The sequence below is a fragment of the Selaginella moellendorffii genome, unplaced genomic scaffold (genome assembly GCF_000143415.4).
Source record: "Selaginella moellendorffii unplaced genomic scaffold, v1.0 SELMOscaffold_144, whole genome shotgun sequence".
NCBI lineage: Eukaryota > Viridiplantae > Streptophyta > Lycopodiopsida > Selaginellales > Selaginellaceae > Selaginella > Selaginella moellendorffii.
In genome coordinates, this window is record NW_003314405.1 from 86,549 (window position 1) to 101,363 (window position 14,815).

At 47.6% G+C, this 14,815-nt stretch overlaps 4 protein-coding genes across 7 annotated transcripts; all 4 read right to left on the reverse strand.

The window, feature by feature from the left end:
• Window positions 1–4,395: 4,395 nt before the first annotated feature.
• Window positions 4,396–5,975, reverse strand: LOC112343338 (protein PHOSPHATE STARVATION RESPONSE 1-like). Its single transcript, XM_024666623.1, has 7 exons — window positions 5,534–5,975; window positions 5,308–5,476; window positions 5,158–5,234; window positions 5,065–5,104; window positions 4,956–4,998; window positions 4,830–4,881; window positions 4,396–4,771 (listed from the first exon to the last, which is right to left on the reverse strand). Exons 1-7 carry the CDS (start codon window positions 5,876–5,878, stop codon window positions 4,511–4,513), a joined length of 987 nt encoding a protein of 328 aa, XP_024522391.1. The 5' UTR covers window positions 5,879–5,975; the 3' UTR covers window positions 4,396–4,510.
• A 41-nt stretch (window positions 5,976–6,016) lies between these two features.
• LOC9646481 (RNA pseudouridine synthase 6, chloroplastic) lies at window positions 6,017–8,003 on the reverse strand. 3 transcript variants are annotated; one of them, XM_024666620.1, is made up of 9 exons: window positions 7,829–8,003; window positions 7,619–7,753; window positions 7,308–7,550; window positions 7,163–7,244; window positions 6,987–7,102; window positions 6,855–6,909; window positions 6,681–6,792; window positions 6,461–6,630; window positions 6,017–6,401 (listed from the first exon to the last, which is right to left on the reverse strand). In XM_024666620.1, exons 1-9 carry the CDS (start codon window positions 7,981–7,983, stop codon window positions 6,075–6,077), a joined length of 1,395 nt encoding a protein of 464 aa, XP_024522388.1. In that variant the 5' UTR covers window positions 7,984–8,003; the 3' UTR covers window positions 6,017–6,074. The 3 variants fall into 3 exon arrangements, with proteins under 3 accessions (XP_024522388.1, XP_024522387.1, XP_024522389.1); XM_024666619.1 differs by having other exon boundaries at window positions 6,681–6,807; XM_024666621.1 differs by having other exon boundaries at window positions 6,681–6,807; window positions 7,813–7,970.
• A 42-nt stretch (window positions 8,004–8,045) lies between these two features.
• Window positions 8,046–9,716, reverse strand: LOC112343337 (putative glucose-6-phosphate 1-epimerase). Its single transcript, XM_024666622.1, has 10 exons — window positions 9,571–9,716; window positions 9,342–9,449; window positions 9,164–9,277; window positions 9,051–9,102; window positions 8,859–8,996; window positions 8,700–8,798; window positions 8,549–8,646; window positions 8,368–8,475; window positions 8,222–8,303; window positions 8,046–8,152 (listed from the first exon to the last, which is right to left on the reverse strand). The coding sequence occupies exons 1-10, from the start codon at window positions 9,705–9,707 to the stop codon at window positions 8,081–8,083; spliced, it is 1,008 nt and encodes a 335-aa protein (XP_024522390.1). The 5' UTR covers window positions 9,708–9,716; the 3' UTR covers window positions 8,046–8,080.
• Window positions 9,717–11,147: 1,431 nt separating this feature from the next.
• LOC9646482 lies at window positions 11,148–13,692 on the reverse strand. Of its 2 annotated transcripts, none has more exons than XM_024666641.1 (3): window positions 13,570–13,692; window positions 13,377–13,514; window positions 11,148–13,308 (listed from the first exon to the last, which is right to left on the reverse strand). In XM_024666641.1, exon 3 carries the CDS (start codon window positions 13,160–13,162, stop codon window positions 11,210–11,212), a length of 1,953 nt encoding a protein of 650 aa, XP_024522409.1. In that variant the 5' UTR covers window positions 13,163–13,308; window positions 13,377–13,514; window positions 13,570–13,692; the 3' UTR covers window positions 11,148–11,209. The 2 variants fall into 2 exon arrangements, with proteins under 2 accessions (XP_024522409.1, XP_024522408.1); XM_024666640.1 differs by having other exon boundaries at window positions 11,148–13,197; window positions 13,257–13,308; window positions 13,377–13,692.
• Between the last annotated feature and the right edge of the window lie 1,123 nt (window positions 13,693–14,815).

A 14,815-nucleotide genomic window follows, 5' to 3' on the forward strand; every position in this document is an offset into this window, starting at 1 on the left:
AACTTCTTATCAAAATATCTGAAGAATGCATTGAGATTTGGGTCTTCAATGTTTGGAAACTCAACAACATTTGATGGTGCTTTGGGAATTGTGACTTCTCCAACCTCCTCATATTCCTTCAAGAGTTCACGAAGTTCAACAAGCTTATTCACCACTTCATATTTTTGCTCATTGGGCATCAATAGCTTAACCAAAGCATTCTCATCTGAGACCTTCAAATCATTATTCACATCCCAGCTCTCTACTTCATGTGAATAATTCCAAGTGTGGGAGTATTCTAGACCTCTTTCTTTTGCTTCACATTTGACTTCTTTTAGTGGACAAATAACTGAAGCCCATAATTCTAGTTTGTCCCCCTTATTTAGTATCCTTCTCCATACATAACCACGTCTCATCACATTTTCTTCAATTTCCAAAGATGGGCAATCCTCCATACATACCCCAATAATGCAATTTCTAATTTTTTCCATCCATCCTTCAGCTTCTTTTTCCAAATCTGGCCTTGGTGCATTCTCTACCTCTTTTGGGTAATAGACGATGACATCAACCCATTGCCTATCTTTCCAATTGTCTGTGTCTCCCCCAACTCTCACAATTGTCTCGATAAGGTTCTCTTTCAAAGCCACCCATCCATTCCCAGGCCTAAAACCTTTCTTGCTTAATTTGTGAAGTTTAACTTGGATCTTTGTGAAAATACTTGCAGGAAACAATTTCAAGTCCTTGTCTTTGCATTCAAACCTCCTGCCCCAGTAGTTGTGGTTTTTTTGAGTGTCAATTGACAATAAATATCCTGGAGGTGAATAGTCTTCTTGCAATAGTGTTGGCATTATCAACTCTTTGGGCAAGTTATGCCAATTCCCATCCCATGTATCATCCCAAGGCAATATCACTCCCATCTCATGGAGCACTCCAAGAATGTACTCCACTATTTTGTCTTGGTTCCCACATTGTTGCTTCAACTGAAGTTTAACTTTATGTGTTTCCATTTGACTTTTGAGTTTGCTTGTCTCAGGATGTATGAAGAGTTGCACCACATCCTTGATAAACCATTGGACATCTAAGATGACAAATTGAGACACAATGTCGTCCTCTTCATGTCCCAAGCCAAAGTAAATTGCATCACCAGAATCATGTAGAAATTGCAAGACGAATTTGAGAACATTCTTGGAACTCCTGTGAGGCAAGAGGATTTTGCCAACTTTATCTAGGGGTATGACCTTCTTGTGACTTGGATCTTGTACCAATTTCCTCTTTGCTTTGAGACATTCCCGTGGTATTTGTTGGGCTGACAGCAGTTCTTTCAAGCAACTCCCCAACATGGTTTTTATCCCCCTTAAATCTTTCACTTGAGTGGCCACCACCTCAAAATAAAGATCTATCCCAATCTCAAGTACTTGCCCATAGCCTTTGTCGGAGATTATTGCAGAAACCACGTCCTTTGGGGCAAAGTCGGGTTCTGGAGTGAAAAAGTTCGAGGCAATCAAGACCCTGGGCTTCCTTTTGGATGAGGCTGACTGATGTGAAGCAATGAACCTCAGCCAATAAACCAAATTCTGCTTGAAAACCTCACAATTGCCATCCTCCACCTTGCATACGATCAAGAAGAGATCCTTCTCACTTCCTCTGAGAAAGTACTGGTGGAAAGCATGGAACTCTTCCTGTCCAGCCAGGTCGCAAATGAGCAGCTTTTGTTTGGTGGTCGCATAGACAAGTGGTTGCAGCTCAATGCCTGCTGTTGAAGCATGCCTTTGGAGACATGATGGAAACCAAGACACTCTGCGGCAGAGGTTTTTTTTTATTGTGGTCTTTCCAACCCTGCTAGCACCACACAAGAAGAGCTTTGCTGTTGACGGGTTGTCAAAGTCTTTGAATGCACTCTGCTGGAAGATTGCATTCCGCTCTAAAAGACCAGAACACCTCTGCTTGAATGCTTCAGAACCACGGCCTATCTCAAGCAATTCCACGATCAGGCTTTGGTAGTTTTCCTCCAGGGCAGCCAGAATTTGTCTTTTCTGTGCATCGCTATCAAGAAAAGGAGCCCTGAATCTGCGCACCTTGCATTTTGGATCCCCCAGCAACTGGCAAAGATCCTCCAGTTTTTCAATTTCTCCCTGACGTATTTTTAAGTCTTCAATGCTGCTTCCCAAAAGGCACCTCCATGGCAGTTCCGAGTCACATGACAAAGCTTTCAGATACTTGCAGCTGCTGATAGCTTTCCAAAAGAGCTCCCCATTCGTGATTTTGCAATACCATATACCCAAATGCTCCAGTTGGCTCTTCTCTATGCCCTCGGCAAACTCCAACGTTAACTCATCTTCTCCCTTGCTAGCCCATATTTTCAAATGGCGCAGCTTACAATGTGGACTTGAGAGAGCTGACCACAGACTGCTGTCACCGACCATTCCTCCTCCCTCGTTGGGCGGAAAAAGTACAAGATTGATCAGCTTGCAATTGGAATTTTGTAGCGCTTTGCCCAACCATCCACCACCATCACCTGGATAAAGAGTAACGCGGAGTTCCTCCAAGCCACACTTAGCGCTGCACAGGGCCTCACCCAGGCCCGTTGCATTGCTCAGGTCCTCACTCTGTCTCATTTCTCGGCAATGTAAAACTGACAGGCTGGTGCCCTCCTGAAGAGCCTTGCATACCCATGGCAACACTCCAGGATCACTTTTCCGATCCAGGTATAGTCTTTGCAGTGAACAGTTTGGACTCGTGAGTGCCTTGAAGAGTGCTTCACCTGCCTCCTCTGGAAACAGTGCCACCAGTACCACTAGCTTATTGCTAATGCCATGCTGAAATGCCTGTTCCCACCCTTCCTTGCCAATGTCCGTATCAACGATGGATAACTCTTCCACCTTGCACTCCTGACTTGCCAGATCCCTACTCAATTTCCCAAATCCTTCCACTGTCATCCTGTTCCCCTTCAATTCGAGATGTTTCAAGTTGTTTCCTGCTTTCCTAAGGAGTTGGCTAAGTAGAGCCTCTGGGTTCCGAACATTGCGCAAGCAGAGCTCTGTCAAGCAGTCGAGCTGAGCAAAGACCAACTCAAGCTCCTGAGTTGGTGTGAGGATGTCTTCGCCTATCCACCAGATTTGTAGCCCTTTTAAGACTTTGAATTCCTCTGTCATCATCAGCTTTGCAAACCTCTGCACCTCAATCTGGCGAATATCCTGTCCCTGCTGAGGAGGAGCAATGCCCTCTGCCACCCTTTGCATTCGATCACTGGGAATGCCCAACCTACAAGCGACCCTGGCAGCGAAGTGGATGAATCTGATGTCGAGCTGTGGTACCAAAGCGGCCTTGAGAATGTCAATGTGAGCAGCAGCAGCAGCAGACGAACTGCCATCACCAGGAGCATCTCCCACATCCAGAGCCCCGTCTAACCAGTGTGGGTTTGAAATGTACCAGTTGAGCACACCAATCAGATCCTCCTCTGTGCCTCCAAACCACTGGACGGTAGCACTCACCTCATCAACAAACTCACCTTTGGATGTGTCAAGCGCCTCCAGCCTCCAGATCTTCCCACAATAAAACCGAATCGCATTGAAGTGCCGCTTGTTGTCCCGCTTCGCTGCGAGAGCCTCCTTGATCTCCTTGACAGAATGACAGGGGATCCACTCTCGTCGCTCCTCCTCCATGGAAGTTTGCCCTGGATCGAAGGGGCAGTGGAGAGCACGAGTAAAAAGTGAACTTTGCCAGCAGTGCATATGCCAGCTGTAGTGTAAGAGTTAATTTAGGAATTAAACGGAAAGGACAAGACCATAAACAAACATAAAATGATTCCATTTGGTGGATTTTATGACACGCTGAGGGAAGAAAGGTCAGCTGTTTCAGCAGTGTAAATGTTTAATATTGAATTTTTGACACAGGTACTTCAATGATCTTTAAGTGTGGATTTAGACAATTGTAAGGTTTGTTTCTGTCCCTCATCGTTCTTCCTTGTTTTTTAACAACGAAACTGATTTCCTTTTGCAGTGGCAAAGCTTCCTGGCCTTCAGCTAGAACTGGTTTTCAGCTTGCTGTTTATTTAGATGAGATATTTGTGCGTGTTGTCCACAAGAGACGAGCCATCTTGTTTGGCGGTGTAGTTGATACTGATGATAAAGGTTTGAATGCATGTGTTGGTCATCAGAAAAACTAATGATTTTTGCCTGCACAGCGTTTTTATGAACGAGATGTATGCGTTCCAGGTGGACAATCGCAGATGGTTTGTATCTCATCGATTTTTATGAGATAAAAATTATCTAAACACCATCGCTCGCAGGTATCCTTTGGAGCTTCGCAAGCCAAAGAGCCTAAAGATTAAGGTACGGCAATCCGAGATTGTGTAGTGGTCAAGTGTGCATCCAAAGCAGAAGAGCGTACCAAACCTTCCAAAGAGCGCAGCAAGAGTGATCTCTGAAAGTTATAGCTGAAAATTAAATGAATAGATTACAGTTATTCTCGGAGGCATGGTGTCCTTTTCTAGAGGCAATGCCATTGACACGAAACCGCTAGTATACAATCTCTATCTCTCGTCGTCAATGGTGATAGAATTTTGCCTTTGCTCCTCCGAAATCTTGGATTTCTTGGAGGCCGGTTCAAGGCACTCGGCGTCTGACGAGACGCTAGCTGCAGCCTCGGTTACTGTCGACTGCGGCGCTGCTGGAGCAGCCTCCTCTGGCTCCTTCTTGCACTGCTGGTTCACCTCAACCTTTTGCTGGAACTCAAACATGTTCTTCAAGTTCTTCGCTTGTGCTTCAATTTGGAGCTGTAATTGTCGTTGTAGCTGGAGAAAGAACAGGACCCGGAGTTTTACACTGGAAAGAAGAAAGGGAAAACGTTACCTCCAGCTGTGCGTGTAGTTGCTTCTGTACTTCTATTTGCACCCTCAGTGCCCTGCCATAGCAAGCAACAGAGAAAGAAATAAGGAACAAGTACTAAAAAGAAAGAAACTTCCTCCAAGAGCTTACGCGTCAAAGTTTGGAGCAGTGTTTCTCTTCTTCTCTGGTTTTGCTGAAACACAAGCACAAACACGGGTTTAGTCATAGCATGAACTATTCATGTCCGGACGAAAGCTACCTTCGCCATAATTTGGAATGTCCTTTACGAGGCGATACTTCTGCAAACAAAAGCTTGACGCTTTGGAATGAAAGCTCAATGCACAAAACACACCTGGAGGTGGCTTTTGACATGGAGAATGTTTATCCCCTGCACGTCCATGACTGTCAAGATAGCCTTTGGCGTCGCTTCTATCATCAAAGAAAAGAAAAAACACATCAGAGAATGGATGGGTGGGTGGATGGATGTATCAAAAGTACTTACTTTCAGCGCCACCGAGCTTGCTCACAGCATCCACAAACCGCTCGTGTAGCTCCGGAGTCCATCTCAAACGCTGCTTGAGCATCGGTGAGGTGGTCAAGGCAGCAGTGCCAGCGGACGTCGATGGCTGGCTCGCAAATCCAAGAGCGTTTGACGGCATGTCACTAGCCTCCTACACAGAACAAAGCTCTCGATCGATCACAAACAAGAGAAAACAAGGAGCTCATACCTGTGGCAGGCCACCATTCTGGCTGGGAAAGCCATTCCAGCAAGTGGCAATGATGTCGTCCTCTGGAACAAGCTCCGCCTCCGCCCAAGTCGGCCGCTCCGAGCCAAGTGGAAAATTCTCGCCCGGATTGGAAGAATCGTCCGGGAAGCTTAGCAAGGCCTCCAATTCGGCCTCTTGCTTGAGGGCGGAGAGGTGCTGGGAATTCAAAGGCAGCGACGCGGGGAGATTACCCGCGTAGGGCTCGGCCGGAATCGTCATCGGCGGCGCGAAATAGCTGGATGGAGCAGCTCTGGAAGAATTCGCGTAGGCTCCCGCGAGATGATGAGATTGCGGGAATGCATCCATAGCTCTGCGTCGAATTTCCGGTACCTTTTCTCTCGGCGCGCTACCTCGCCATCGCCATCGCCATCGCCTCCTCCCTCTAAACCCTAAAGGGAGCTAAAAAAGCTCCAATTGTCCACTGGCGCGAATCGACGGCCCAGATTCCATCAAATCGACGGATTCATATTCTACCATACAGTTAATTACCGTGGCAAAAATTTTACGTAGCTCTCCACCAAGGACTGCTTGCGTGGAAGCTAAAGTTACTTTGTGAGCTTTCTCGATCAATCGGTTCTTCGTCCACCAGGAGGATATCGATGGTTGTGTCGCCAATCCACGAAATGGACGATGCCTGGAGGCCGATCGCTAGCTTGGGAGCGCTGGATCCATGGTGAAGGATCCATCTCTCTTCTCGCTCTTCGCTCCACTGGCCATCGTCTCGAAGAACCGGATCGATCGCACGGTTTTGCCGACGAGCAATCGCAGCTGGGATGTAAATCGTGTCGCCGAGAATGGGAGCTCCGAGAGCAGCGAATTGAGCTCGAACCTGAGAGTTAAAAAGCTTGGTCTGTATGTCGGAGAAGAAAAGAGAGAGCTGTATAGAACCTGGTGTGTTTTTCCGGTGAGAAGTTTTACTTCGCATTCGTAAGCGTGACCATCGTGCTCCAACTCGCAATTGCTGACACCATTCTCGCGTAGTCGTGCCTCCGACGGCCATTCTACTTGGTGGCATTGCAAGACTTCCATCGAGCACAAGTGCCATCCTTGGCGTTTGTCTACAAAGGTGATTACTTAGTAGCAGTCTCTGGCATGGTTACTACGATACCTTGACTTAAAAGATGAGGAGCGAAATGATCCGGCCGCATGTAATGGCTCACGATTCCTAGCGGAACTGGGAAAGCCGCCAGAACAAGGTACCGTTTGTCCACCTTTCTAGTCTGTTTTTTTCCAATCTGTTAAGCTCGGAATCGAGAAAAGATAAAAGTTTTCAATCTCAGACCCGTAGCAGCCGATTGAAGTTCGAGACGAAATCCTTATCCTTGGCAAGAACGACACTACGCCAGCAGGAAAAAGAAAACTTTTTGAGAAGAGAAAGCAATGAACTAAGTAAGTTTGCAAAGCAAACCTTTACCATCCTTCAGTGCAGTTGTCAATCTGGTGCGTAACGAGCAGAGGAAACGCCATGCCAAGTGCTCGAGATGCAAAAGTGACACACGATTCCTCCAGATTATCAACACTGCCTCCAACCTGAATGAAACTTTCTTTCACGAATCCATTCTAGATGAGAATAAAAAAAAATTCACATACCGACACACCAGCTGGTTTGTCCAAGACCACAAAGAGATCATTCTCGGCCAGGATCCTGGATTTCCAGTCCACTTCATAGCATCTAACCACAAAGAAAACACGAGTATAAACAAGAGAGAAAAAGCAACCAGCCAGAGTTTCTTGCCTGGGAAAACGCCGGGGATGGACGTGTACTCGCATGTAAGAGCCAGCCTCAACTTCTTCGTGCTTACTCACGATTCTTCGAGCCTTTTGTGATTCCTGGACCGACATTCCTTTCACGCGAGGCAAATCCATAGCCAGAGCTCTCTTGTAAAACTCCATATGCTCCTTTGGAGCGGTCTCGGGCGGCTCGGAGCATCGCAGCGCATGGTAGACAGCTCCAAACTCGATCAAATCATTCACATATCTGCACAAACGCGAGAAAAGAATAAAGTTACTCACGCAATGATACGAAGAACAATGCGTGCTACTCACAGAGATGGCAGTGACAAAGCCTGGCAAAGGTAATCCACCACATTCCCATTCTTTTCCACGAAGAGATGCTCGATCCGCACTGGGAGATCATCGCCAGGGCAAGGGAGGAGGCGATCGTAGCAGTAGCTCTCTGGCCTGCTCCAGAAAGAGATCGATTTCAGCTATCGTTGCGCTGCCATGATGCAAAAACTCACATCGATCGATCCATACCTCGCCTTGGCGACACGGACGCGCTGCTTCTTCCAGATGAGATCGTGGCGCCGCTTCTTGAGCGGCACATCGCACAGATCCCTGGCGCACGCGCGCAAACCTAAAAAATGGAAGCGCCATAGCGCACAAGACGAATCTATTGAGAAGAATGCCATCTCTTTTAAAAGAGCCCATAGAAAACTAAGTCCAAAGTATACACCACCAAGAACATCGATGATTCGGAAAAAAATTTCTTCGAATTTACAAACCTCTCTACTCGCTACAAACTCTCAAGAATTGCTCCGCTGCCCACGCTTCTCCAGGTTGCAACACCACCTTATCAAGCTAGACACACACGAATTCCAGAATTCCAGAGCGAAAGAAATGGATGAATCGAATCGAGCAAAAACTTACTTTGGCATTCTCGACGCAGACGAAGTTCAAGTAGGATTCCTTCAAAGTCAGGTATGGATTCCAGAGCACTGCGTCCGTCCACCTGAAGTTTGCGAGATTTGAGAGGCCAAGCTCAAGAAAAAAAAAAGGACTCGTAAGTTACGTACCCTTTGTTTCTGATCGAGATGGTATTGCCGAGGCCGTTTTCCAGTATCACTTCTCTCGGGGCATTCAAGTACATACAATCGTAGAATCCTGAAAACGTTATCTCGTCCCTGGAGAAGAAAACATCTTAGAGAAGTATCATAGCGATGATCAAAAACGAAAAGAATAAAGCGATATCACTACCTCTTCTCGACACCGGGTGTTGGATTCTTGGGATCGGGGTCTTTGTTCAGAGTTTTACATCCTTTCAAACCTTTGATACACACATCACCAATGGCTGCCTGGAAGTTAAACTTAGTCCTCCACAAGCCAAGCAAGTAGGATAGAAGCTTACGTGAAAGTAGTTGTGGAGAGCTGTGGTGAACGAGAATTCTTTGTTGTCGACATTTTTTACATGAATGTGTGTTTTGAGAGCTTCCGGCTCTAGTGTAACCTGAAAAGAAAGCGGGAGATCATAAGTCCCAATGCTCTAGATCAGTGGAGAAAAAGACACCTTATACTCGATTTTGAAGTCGCAGTCCCACATGTTGCGGCTGTAATCGGAGGGCCCGAGCTCCAGAGTAACGGAGGGACAGCCGGAATAGTTTTCAGTCGTCGACAACGTCCATGGAACATTTCTCGCGAAACCATGCTGTTATCGAAACGATTCATAGATAAGCGAAGCGTAAGAAAAGCATGCACACACCTGTTGCATAACACCTGGTCCAAACTGAGGAAAACAATGAGGGATCCCACCACTACAAAAGAAAAAATTCGCAAGTCATCAATCACTGCTCGAGAAGCTTGAAAACTCGTCACCTGATTGGCTTCGTTCCATCAAAGACCGCATCTGGCCTCACGAAGAGCAGCTCGTCTCCAGAAACAGTTCTCCACGAGGTGATACACGCTCCAAAAAGATAAATCTCTGCAGTGCTGGAAGAAGAAAAAAAACGAAAAAGTTGTAGAAAAAAATCCAAACGCGAGTAAAAATCACTACCTTCCTTCAGAGCTACACAGCACTACCTTCGGAAGATCCCCCAGACCACTCTCAACCTCAATGCCTTTGATTCCAAAGTGTTTGTTCATGCTTTCCACTTCCGAAAATCTAGACAAACAAAAAGGCACGCGGTCATCGGAGCTGAAAATGCAAATCTTTTCGCTGGAGCGAAAAGCAAGCCAAATCCCCAGCCACATTCTCGCGATGCGATCTCTAGAGAGAATCTTACTTGGATCGCGCAACCAGCGCATTGGCACGGCGCGCTCTCGCCGCCGATGGCACCGCAAACGCTCTCCGCTGCCATCGATCGCCAAACCCTAGCGGGCGTAGCGCCGGCGCCGAGCACTTTGGGGCCACCCCAGCCATCGTCCTCCTCTCCAGAGTAGGGCATCTCAAGTCAAATTTCAAAGCATATTCTTCAAACATCCCTAAGCTCTAAGTGTTTCAAATGATCTTCCAATGTTTCATTGAAGATTAAAACATTATCAATTATAAGAATAAAGGATAAATTTCAACGAAGGAACTTTGCAGCAACACTTTTTGCTTCTCCAAACATGTGTGCTGCTTTTAAACAATGGATTGCCCCCATGCACGTCTCATAGTCTGGGTTATCCACCAGCAGAAACGAGAGTAGAAGACTCATAGGCACAAAACACTTATCCTTGCGCATAACTCTGAAGGGTGTGAAGAATTCCTTACAACATAAAGGATAGACCCGGTAATCACCTGATGCAACCAAGCTCTCAAAAAACTCTTGTATTTGTGATTTTTCATATCTGATCCTCAGACTCTTCATAACAATTGCAGCCTTTTCATCGTAATTTCCAAATTCCATGAGCAGTGCAACAGCATCAGGCACCCAGTGAGACACCACTAATTCAAACACACATTCTGTGACATCCAAGTCGTCAACTTCCATGGCATTCGTTCGCTTTACTTCCTTCACCACCTTCATTGCATTGTCAAAACTCCCTTTGCAGCAATGCTTTAGCACTAACCTGTAGCACTTTGGTGTTGCTGCAACCTCACATTCATCCGCCATTGCAAGAAACAGATGAAACGACTGGGATGGAGCAGATGTTATCAACTTGTCATACAGCTCAACTGAAGGCTTGTACCCAAAAGACTTCATTTGCTGCAGTGCTTTTGTAGCCTTTTCTGTCGAAGAAGATGCCATCTCTATGATGATCTTCCCGTAGATAGTCTCCTCCGAAGTAGAATCGCCAGCCTCCACTATTAAACTCGTAGCCCTAGCCATCTGTGAGGGATCCTCTCCCACTAACCGGGCTGCAAATCTGATTGCGTTCAGCTTCAAGCCTTTTGACCGTGCCTCTCTCACAAAAGCAAGAGCCTCATCACAGCTTTTACACATGTTTAGCATGTAGTCATATAACCTTGTTGCCCCAGCCTCATCGCCTCTCATGAAAAAATCAATCTCGCCTCTCGCCTCCGAGAACAAATCAAACGCCATCTCTCGTGATAAATTCCACTCCGTTCTTGCTCTCTCAAACAACCTAAGGTTGCGTTTGTAGCTAAGGGCCTTCATTTGCTTTAGCACGTCCCTTGCGTCCCTTGCATACATAGCAGAAACCTCCTTCGGCAAGCTAAACAACACCATCTCAAACGTTTGAGAATCACATCTTTTGTTGAGATTTACCAAAGCTGTCCTAAACCATCCGGATTTCACCAAATGTTGTACCACTTCCTGGCGATAATATCCCTCTGTAGCTCTGTCAATTTTAAGGAGATCCTCAGGCGCCAGATACTCCATCACCAATAACAAAGCCATCTTCATAGTAGGGTAAATATTCTCACTATCAAAAGTTTATAAAAGTTTATTTATAATCTTAAGCTAAATTAGAGCAATGCTATGGAAAAGTTTCTTGGCGATCCAACTGCTTTGCCTCTGCCTCTAAGCCCAGCTCCACAAAGGACATGAGGAAATAGACGTAGAGGAGCGCTCCAACCAAGAGCAGCCCCACGAATGAGCACACCATCCAAAACACGATCCACTTTGGAGTGATCTGGATGCTCGAAGTGGTCGTCACCAGGAAGTAGATCTCGTTGGACCTCTGAAGAACAGTCCCCGAGGTGGCCAACTCGGGCTCCGTCTGGATGTCTCCGATGCTCTTGTAGAGAGCAAACATGCTCCACATTGCAGCTGTGCAAATCACCACTCCCCGGATCCCTGTTCGAAAGAAGTGCATCCCAATCCTCCGCTTCACCCAGTCCTTGAAGTCCGCGGCCCAGTCGAGCACCATGTCTTCCACGTCCTGGAGCTTCTTGCTCAGCATCCCGGCGACGGTGAGGAGCAGTGCCAGCAGCGTCGTCACAATCTCGATCGAGACGTCCGACCTCTTGGACGAGCCTTTCTTCCACTCCCGCTCTCCAACCCGTTTCACGTCCGCCACTCGAGCAAAGGCTTGGAGGTTCTTGAGCAGCAGCTCCGCTTCTTGCTTGGTCTTCACCTCGTCCAGCCCCAGCAGGCAAGTCTCGCGATCGATCTGGCCACGCTCGATCCCGCAGTGCACGTCGTCCGTGACTTCCACTGGCACTTTGGCTTCCAGAGTGTCTAGAATCGCTCCCTCGAGGATCCGCTGCTGGTACTTCTCGAAGACGCTGGCGCTCTTCTTAATCGCCTCGAGAACAACTTCGCCTGGTCTCGAGCAGAAGCTCAAGAGAGCAGCGCCGTCTTGAGCACCTGGCTTGGTTTCCCGCTGCTGCAGCCACCCGTGGACACAGTCATCCACACGCTTCTGTGCCTCGAGCATCTCTGACACGTTGAAAGTCACGTTGATCCCCAAGTGTAGATCCCACCGGGAGCTGTACGAGAAGTAGACGATCGAGACGAGGACATCGGCTATTCTCGGTTCTCCCCAGAAAGAGTTGCTATCCTCGCAGCGGCTGGAGTTGAGCTTCACGCGCAGATCTTCGTCCGAAGTCGAGCTGCCGGTGATGTTTAGTCCCACGAAGCAAACCGAGCCCTTGCAGGCACACTGGTGGCTCGGGAACGCAAGGTACGAGATGATGTCCGGCGTGTAGACGATCGGTGTGGACTTCTTGCATGGCTTGCCGGAGTAAATGTACTGCCAGTAGCGTCCCTTGTCGACCCGGTCGTTGATCATCAGGCACTGGCTTGTTCTCGCGTTCCCAGCAAAGTTGCTCAGGTAGCTTCCATGCTTGGCATAAGGATTTCTCTCCTGGTACGGGTTGGCCGAGGCTCTTCGAAACGGGACCGCGGACATGAGCAGTGCAAATTCGCCTTCTTTTCCAGTCCAGACGATTGGAGTCGTCCACAGGCAAGAATTCTGCAGAGGATCGGTGGTGGTGAAGCAGATTCGGACACTCATCCCCCAGTTGATGACCATAGTCCATATCCAGCTGCTGCTTTTCCGAGCTATGACCCCTCCCAAAACGTGTGGATCCGGCGAGTTGTAGAAGAAGCTGGTGTTGTGCCGTGTCATATTCCCGGCAACTCGCCATACACTCGCTCGCTGGTAACCGAGAGTAGCACGCTCGATCGGAAGGTCTTTGAAAGCAGATGGTAGCGACGTGCTGGCGATCCATTTGTAGAACGGGTCGTAAGTGGTGGCAAAGAAGTTTGTTTCCCAGCAAGTAGAGCCTTCTTCCTGGATCAGATCGCTGTAAAACTCTGGCGCGAGGCTCTGAGCTCCAAAGAAGCGTATTTTGCCGAAAATCATCACGGCTACTGCTGCACAGAGCGCGCCGACCATCACGAGAGCCGCCACTATTTTATCCTTTCGTGACAGCCACGTCCGAAGATTTGTTGCTTGCCTTTTCATGTTGTCATTGGAAGCCATCTTCGAGTAGCAGTGTTGATCGCTTGAGGAATAAGCTAGGGAGAAAAGGAGAAATATGAGGACCAGACAAAAGCAAGTGAGAAACTAGTCTTACTTTGTGAGAAGCCTCGAGAAGTGAGAGTTTTCTGGCTGGTTCAGAGTGTACACTGCAAAACAGATGCGAGAAGGAAAGTGAGATCGAGAGTTCTGTAAGAGATGAGTTTTATACGAGCACCTTAGGAAGAACCACTGCAGCAAGGGAGCATTATTGCTAGTCATCTTCGAAAACGTGGCTATAGCTTCCTTGCATGGAAACCATAGCTGTATAGAACGTATGTCCTCTAGCTTTGAGAACCATACAGAAGCAAAGTACCTGTAGCATTTTGGAAAATCATTGCAGTAAGATCATCCAGGGCCGCGAAGCTTACTTCTTTTAAGAAATTAACGACAAGGGCCATGTCGCCTTCGAATTTCCACTCACGAGTGAGTACCTGGGATATTTTTTGACAATCCATCCAGCCTATGGATGAAGGGACCTGCTACACTGGAGACCTGGCATCCACTACCAAACCATCAATGTCAGGTATTGATCATCCAAGAGAAAAGAACACCAAAAACTCGCCTGGAATTGTTCCACAAGAGCCAGAACCAGGATTGTAGGCGAGTTCCTGACTTCCTGTTCATAGAGGCACCAAGCCAGGGGTTTTTTCTTATAGCAATGCGCTTACCTCTCTAGAAAGCTCCATGAGACGAGCCACGAAAATGTATGCCCTCCATTTGATGATGCTAGTCGCAAGAAACATGGGAGGATTTTGCAGCGCGCCTTGATAATCCAAACCACGAGCCTGCGCTGCCAAATCGATCATCTTTTCCCTCCTGCGAAGAGATCATCTAGAGTAAGAACCCTAGAACGCGAAAGCGGGAAAATGAAAACCCCGATACTGCCAGGATTCGAACCCACGAAATCTAATACTCAGTAAAATTTTAATTCTGGCATATTCGCAAGATATGCGCTAGGGTTTTTGGAGAGGTTTATGGCCGCGGCATTGCTGCGCCGAGCTCGTCGCTTTGCTTCGCCGCTCTCGCAATGCCACTCCCAGCAGCAATCTCGCGGCCTCAAATATCATCTCAAGCCCTCCGCGCAGAAGATCGCGGACGAAGAGGCCGCCTCCATTGCGACGATCTTGACGACTCCAGGAGTAACATCTGCGGATAGGTTTGCTACATTTCCTTCTGCTGTTCAAACGAAGCGTAGCACATATTTTCTCTAGGTAAAGCTTTCAAATTTTCCTCTTTGTTCTTCCAGGCCGGGCACTGGATATAAGCGCTTGCTTCCTTGCCCTTCTACACAACTTGGCCCACGAATCGAGCATCTCTTGGTCAAGAAAAAAGGAACCGTGCTGAGTATCGTCAGCGAAGTTCTCAAGCTTCCATCAGAGTAAGCATCGAAAACTTTCCCGGTTTGTTTCTTCGAAAGGAACTTGGCTTGAAAGCTTGGGTGGTTTGCGTAGATATGTGGCCGATTTGATGTCCTTTGGCGCTGTCCATCACGCATTGCGCTGTCCCAAGCCTCCGCTCAACCTCACTCCTCAGCAAGTCCAGCTCTTCAAGAAAGCTTCGCCGAAGAAATGGCCGGTTCTTGACAGAGTTTCTTTGGTGGAAGCACGAAAGCCT

Bases quoted from the DNA above. Each gene is read 5' to 3' on its own strand.
- LOC112343338 (XM_024666623.1), bottom strand. From the start codon at position 5,878: ATGGATGCATTCCCGCAATCTCATCATCTCGCGGGAGCCTACGCGAAT. The intron at 5,235-5,307 runs GTAAGTACTTTT...CTTTGATGATAG, and splicing joins CAAGCTCGGTGGCGCTGAAA to AAGCGACGCCAAAGGCTATC. The intron at 4,882-4,955 runs GTAAGCTCTTGG...TTGCTATGGCAG, and splicing joins ACTGCTCCAAACTTTGACGC to GGCACTGAGGGTGCAAATAG.
- LOC9646481 (XM_024666619.1), bottom strand. From the start codon at position 7,983: ATGGCATTCTTCTCAATAGATTCGTCTTGTGCGCTATGGCGCTTCCAT. The intron at 6,631-6,680 runs GTATCGTAGTAA...TCACCTTTGTAG, and splicing joins TCCTCATCTTTTAAGTCAAG to ACAAACGCCAAGGATGGCAC. The intron at 6,402-6,460 runs GTTCTATACAGC...TTTAACTCTCAG, and splicing joins TCACCGGAAAAACACACCAG to GTTCGAGCTCAATTCGCTGC.
- LOC112343337 (XM_024666622.1), bottom strand. From the start codon at position 9,707: ATGGCTGGGGTGGCCCCAAAGTGCTCGGCGCCGGCGCTACGCCCGCTA. The intron at 9,450-9,570 runs GTAAGATTCTCT...TTGTTTGTCTAG, and splicing joins GCGCTGGTTGCGCGATCCAA to ATTTTCGGAAGTGGAAAGCA. The intron at 8,799-8,858 runs GTGTCTTTTTCT...CTTTCTTTTCAG, and splicing joins ACTTCAAAATCGAGTATAAG to GTTACACTAGAGCCGGAAGC.
- LOC9646482 (XM_024666641.1), bottom strand. From the start codon at position 13,162: ATGGCTTCCAATGACAACATGAAAAGGCAAGCAACAAATCTTCGGACG.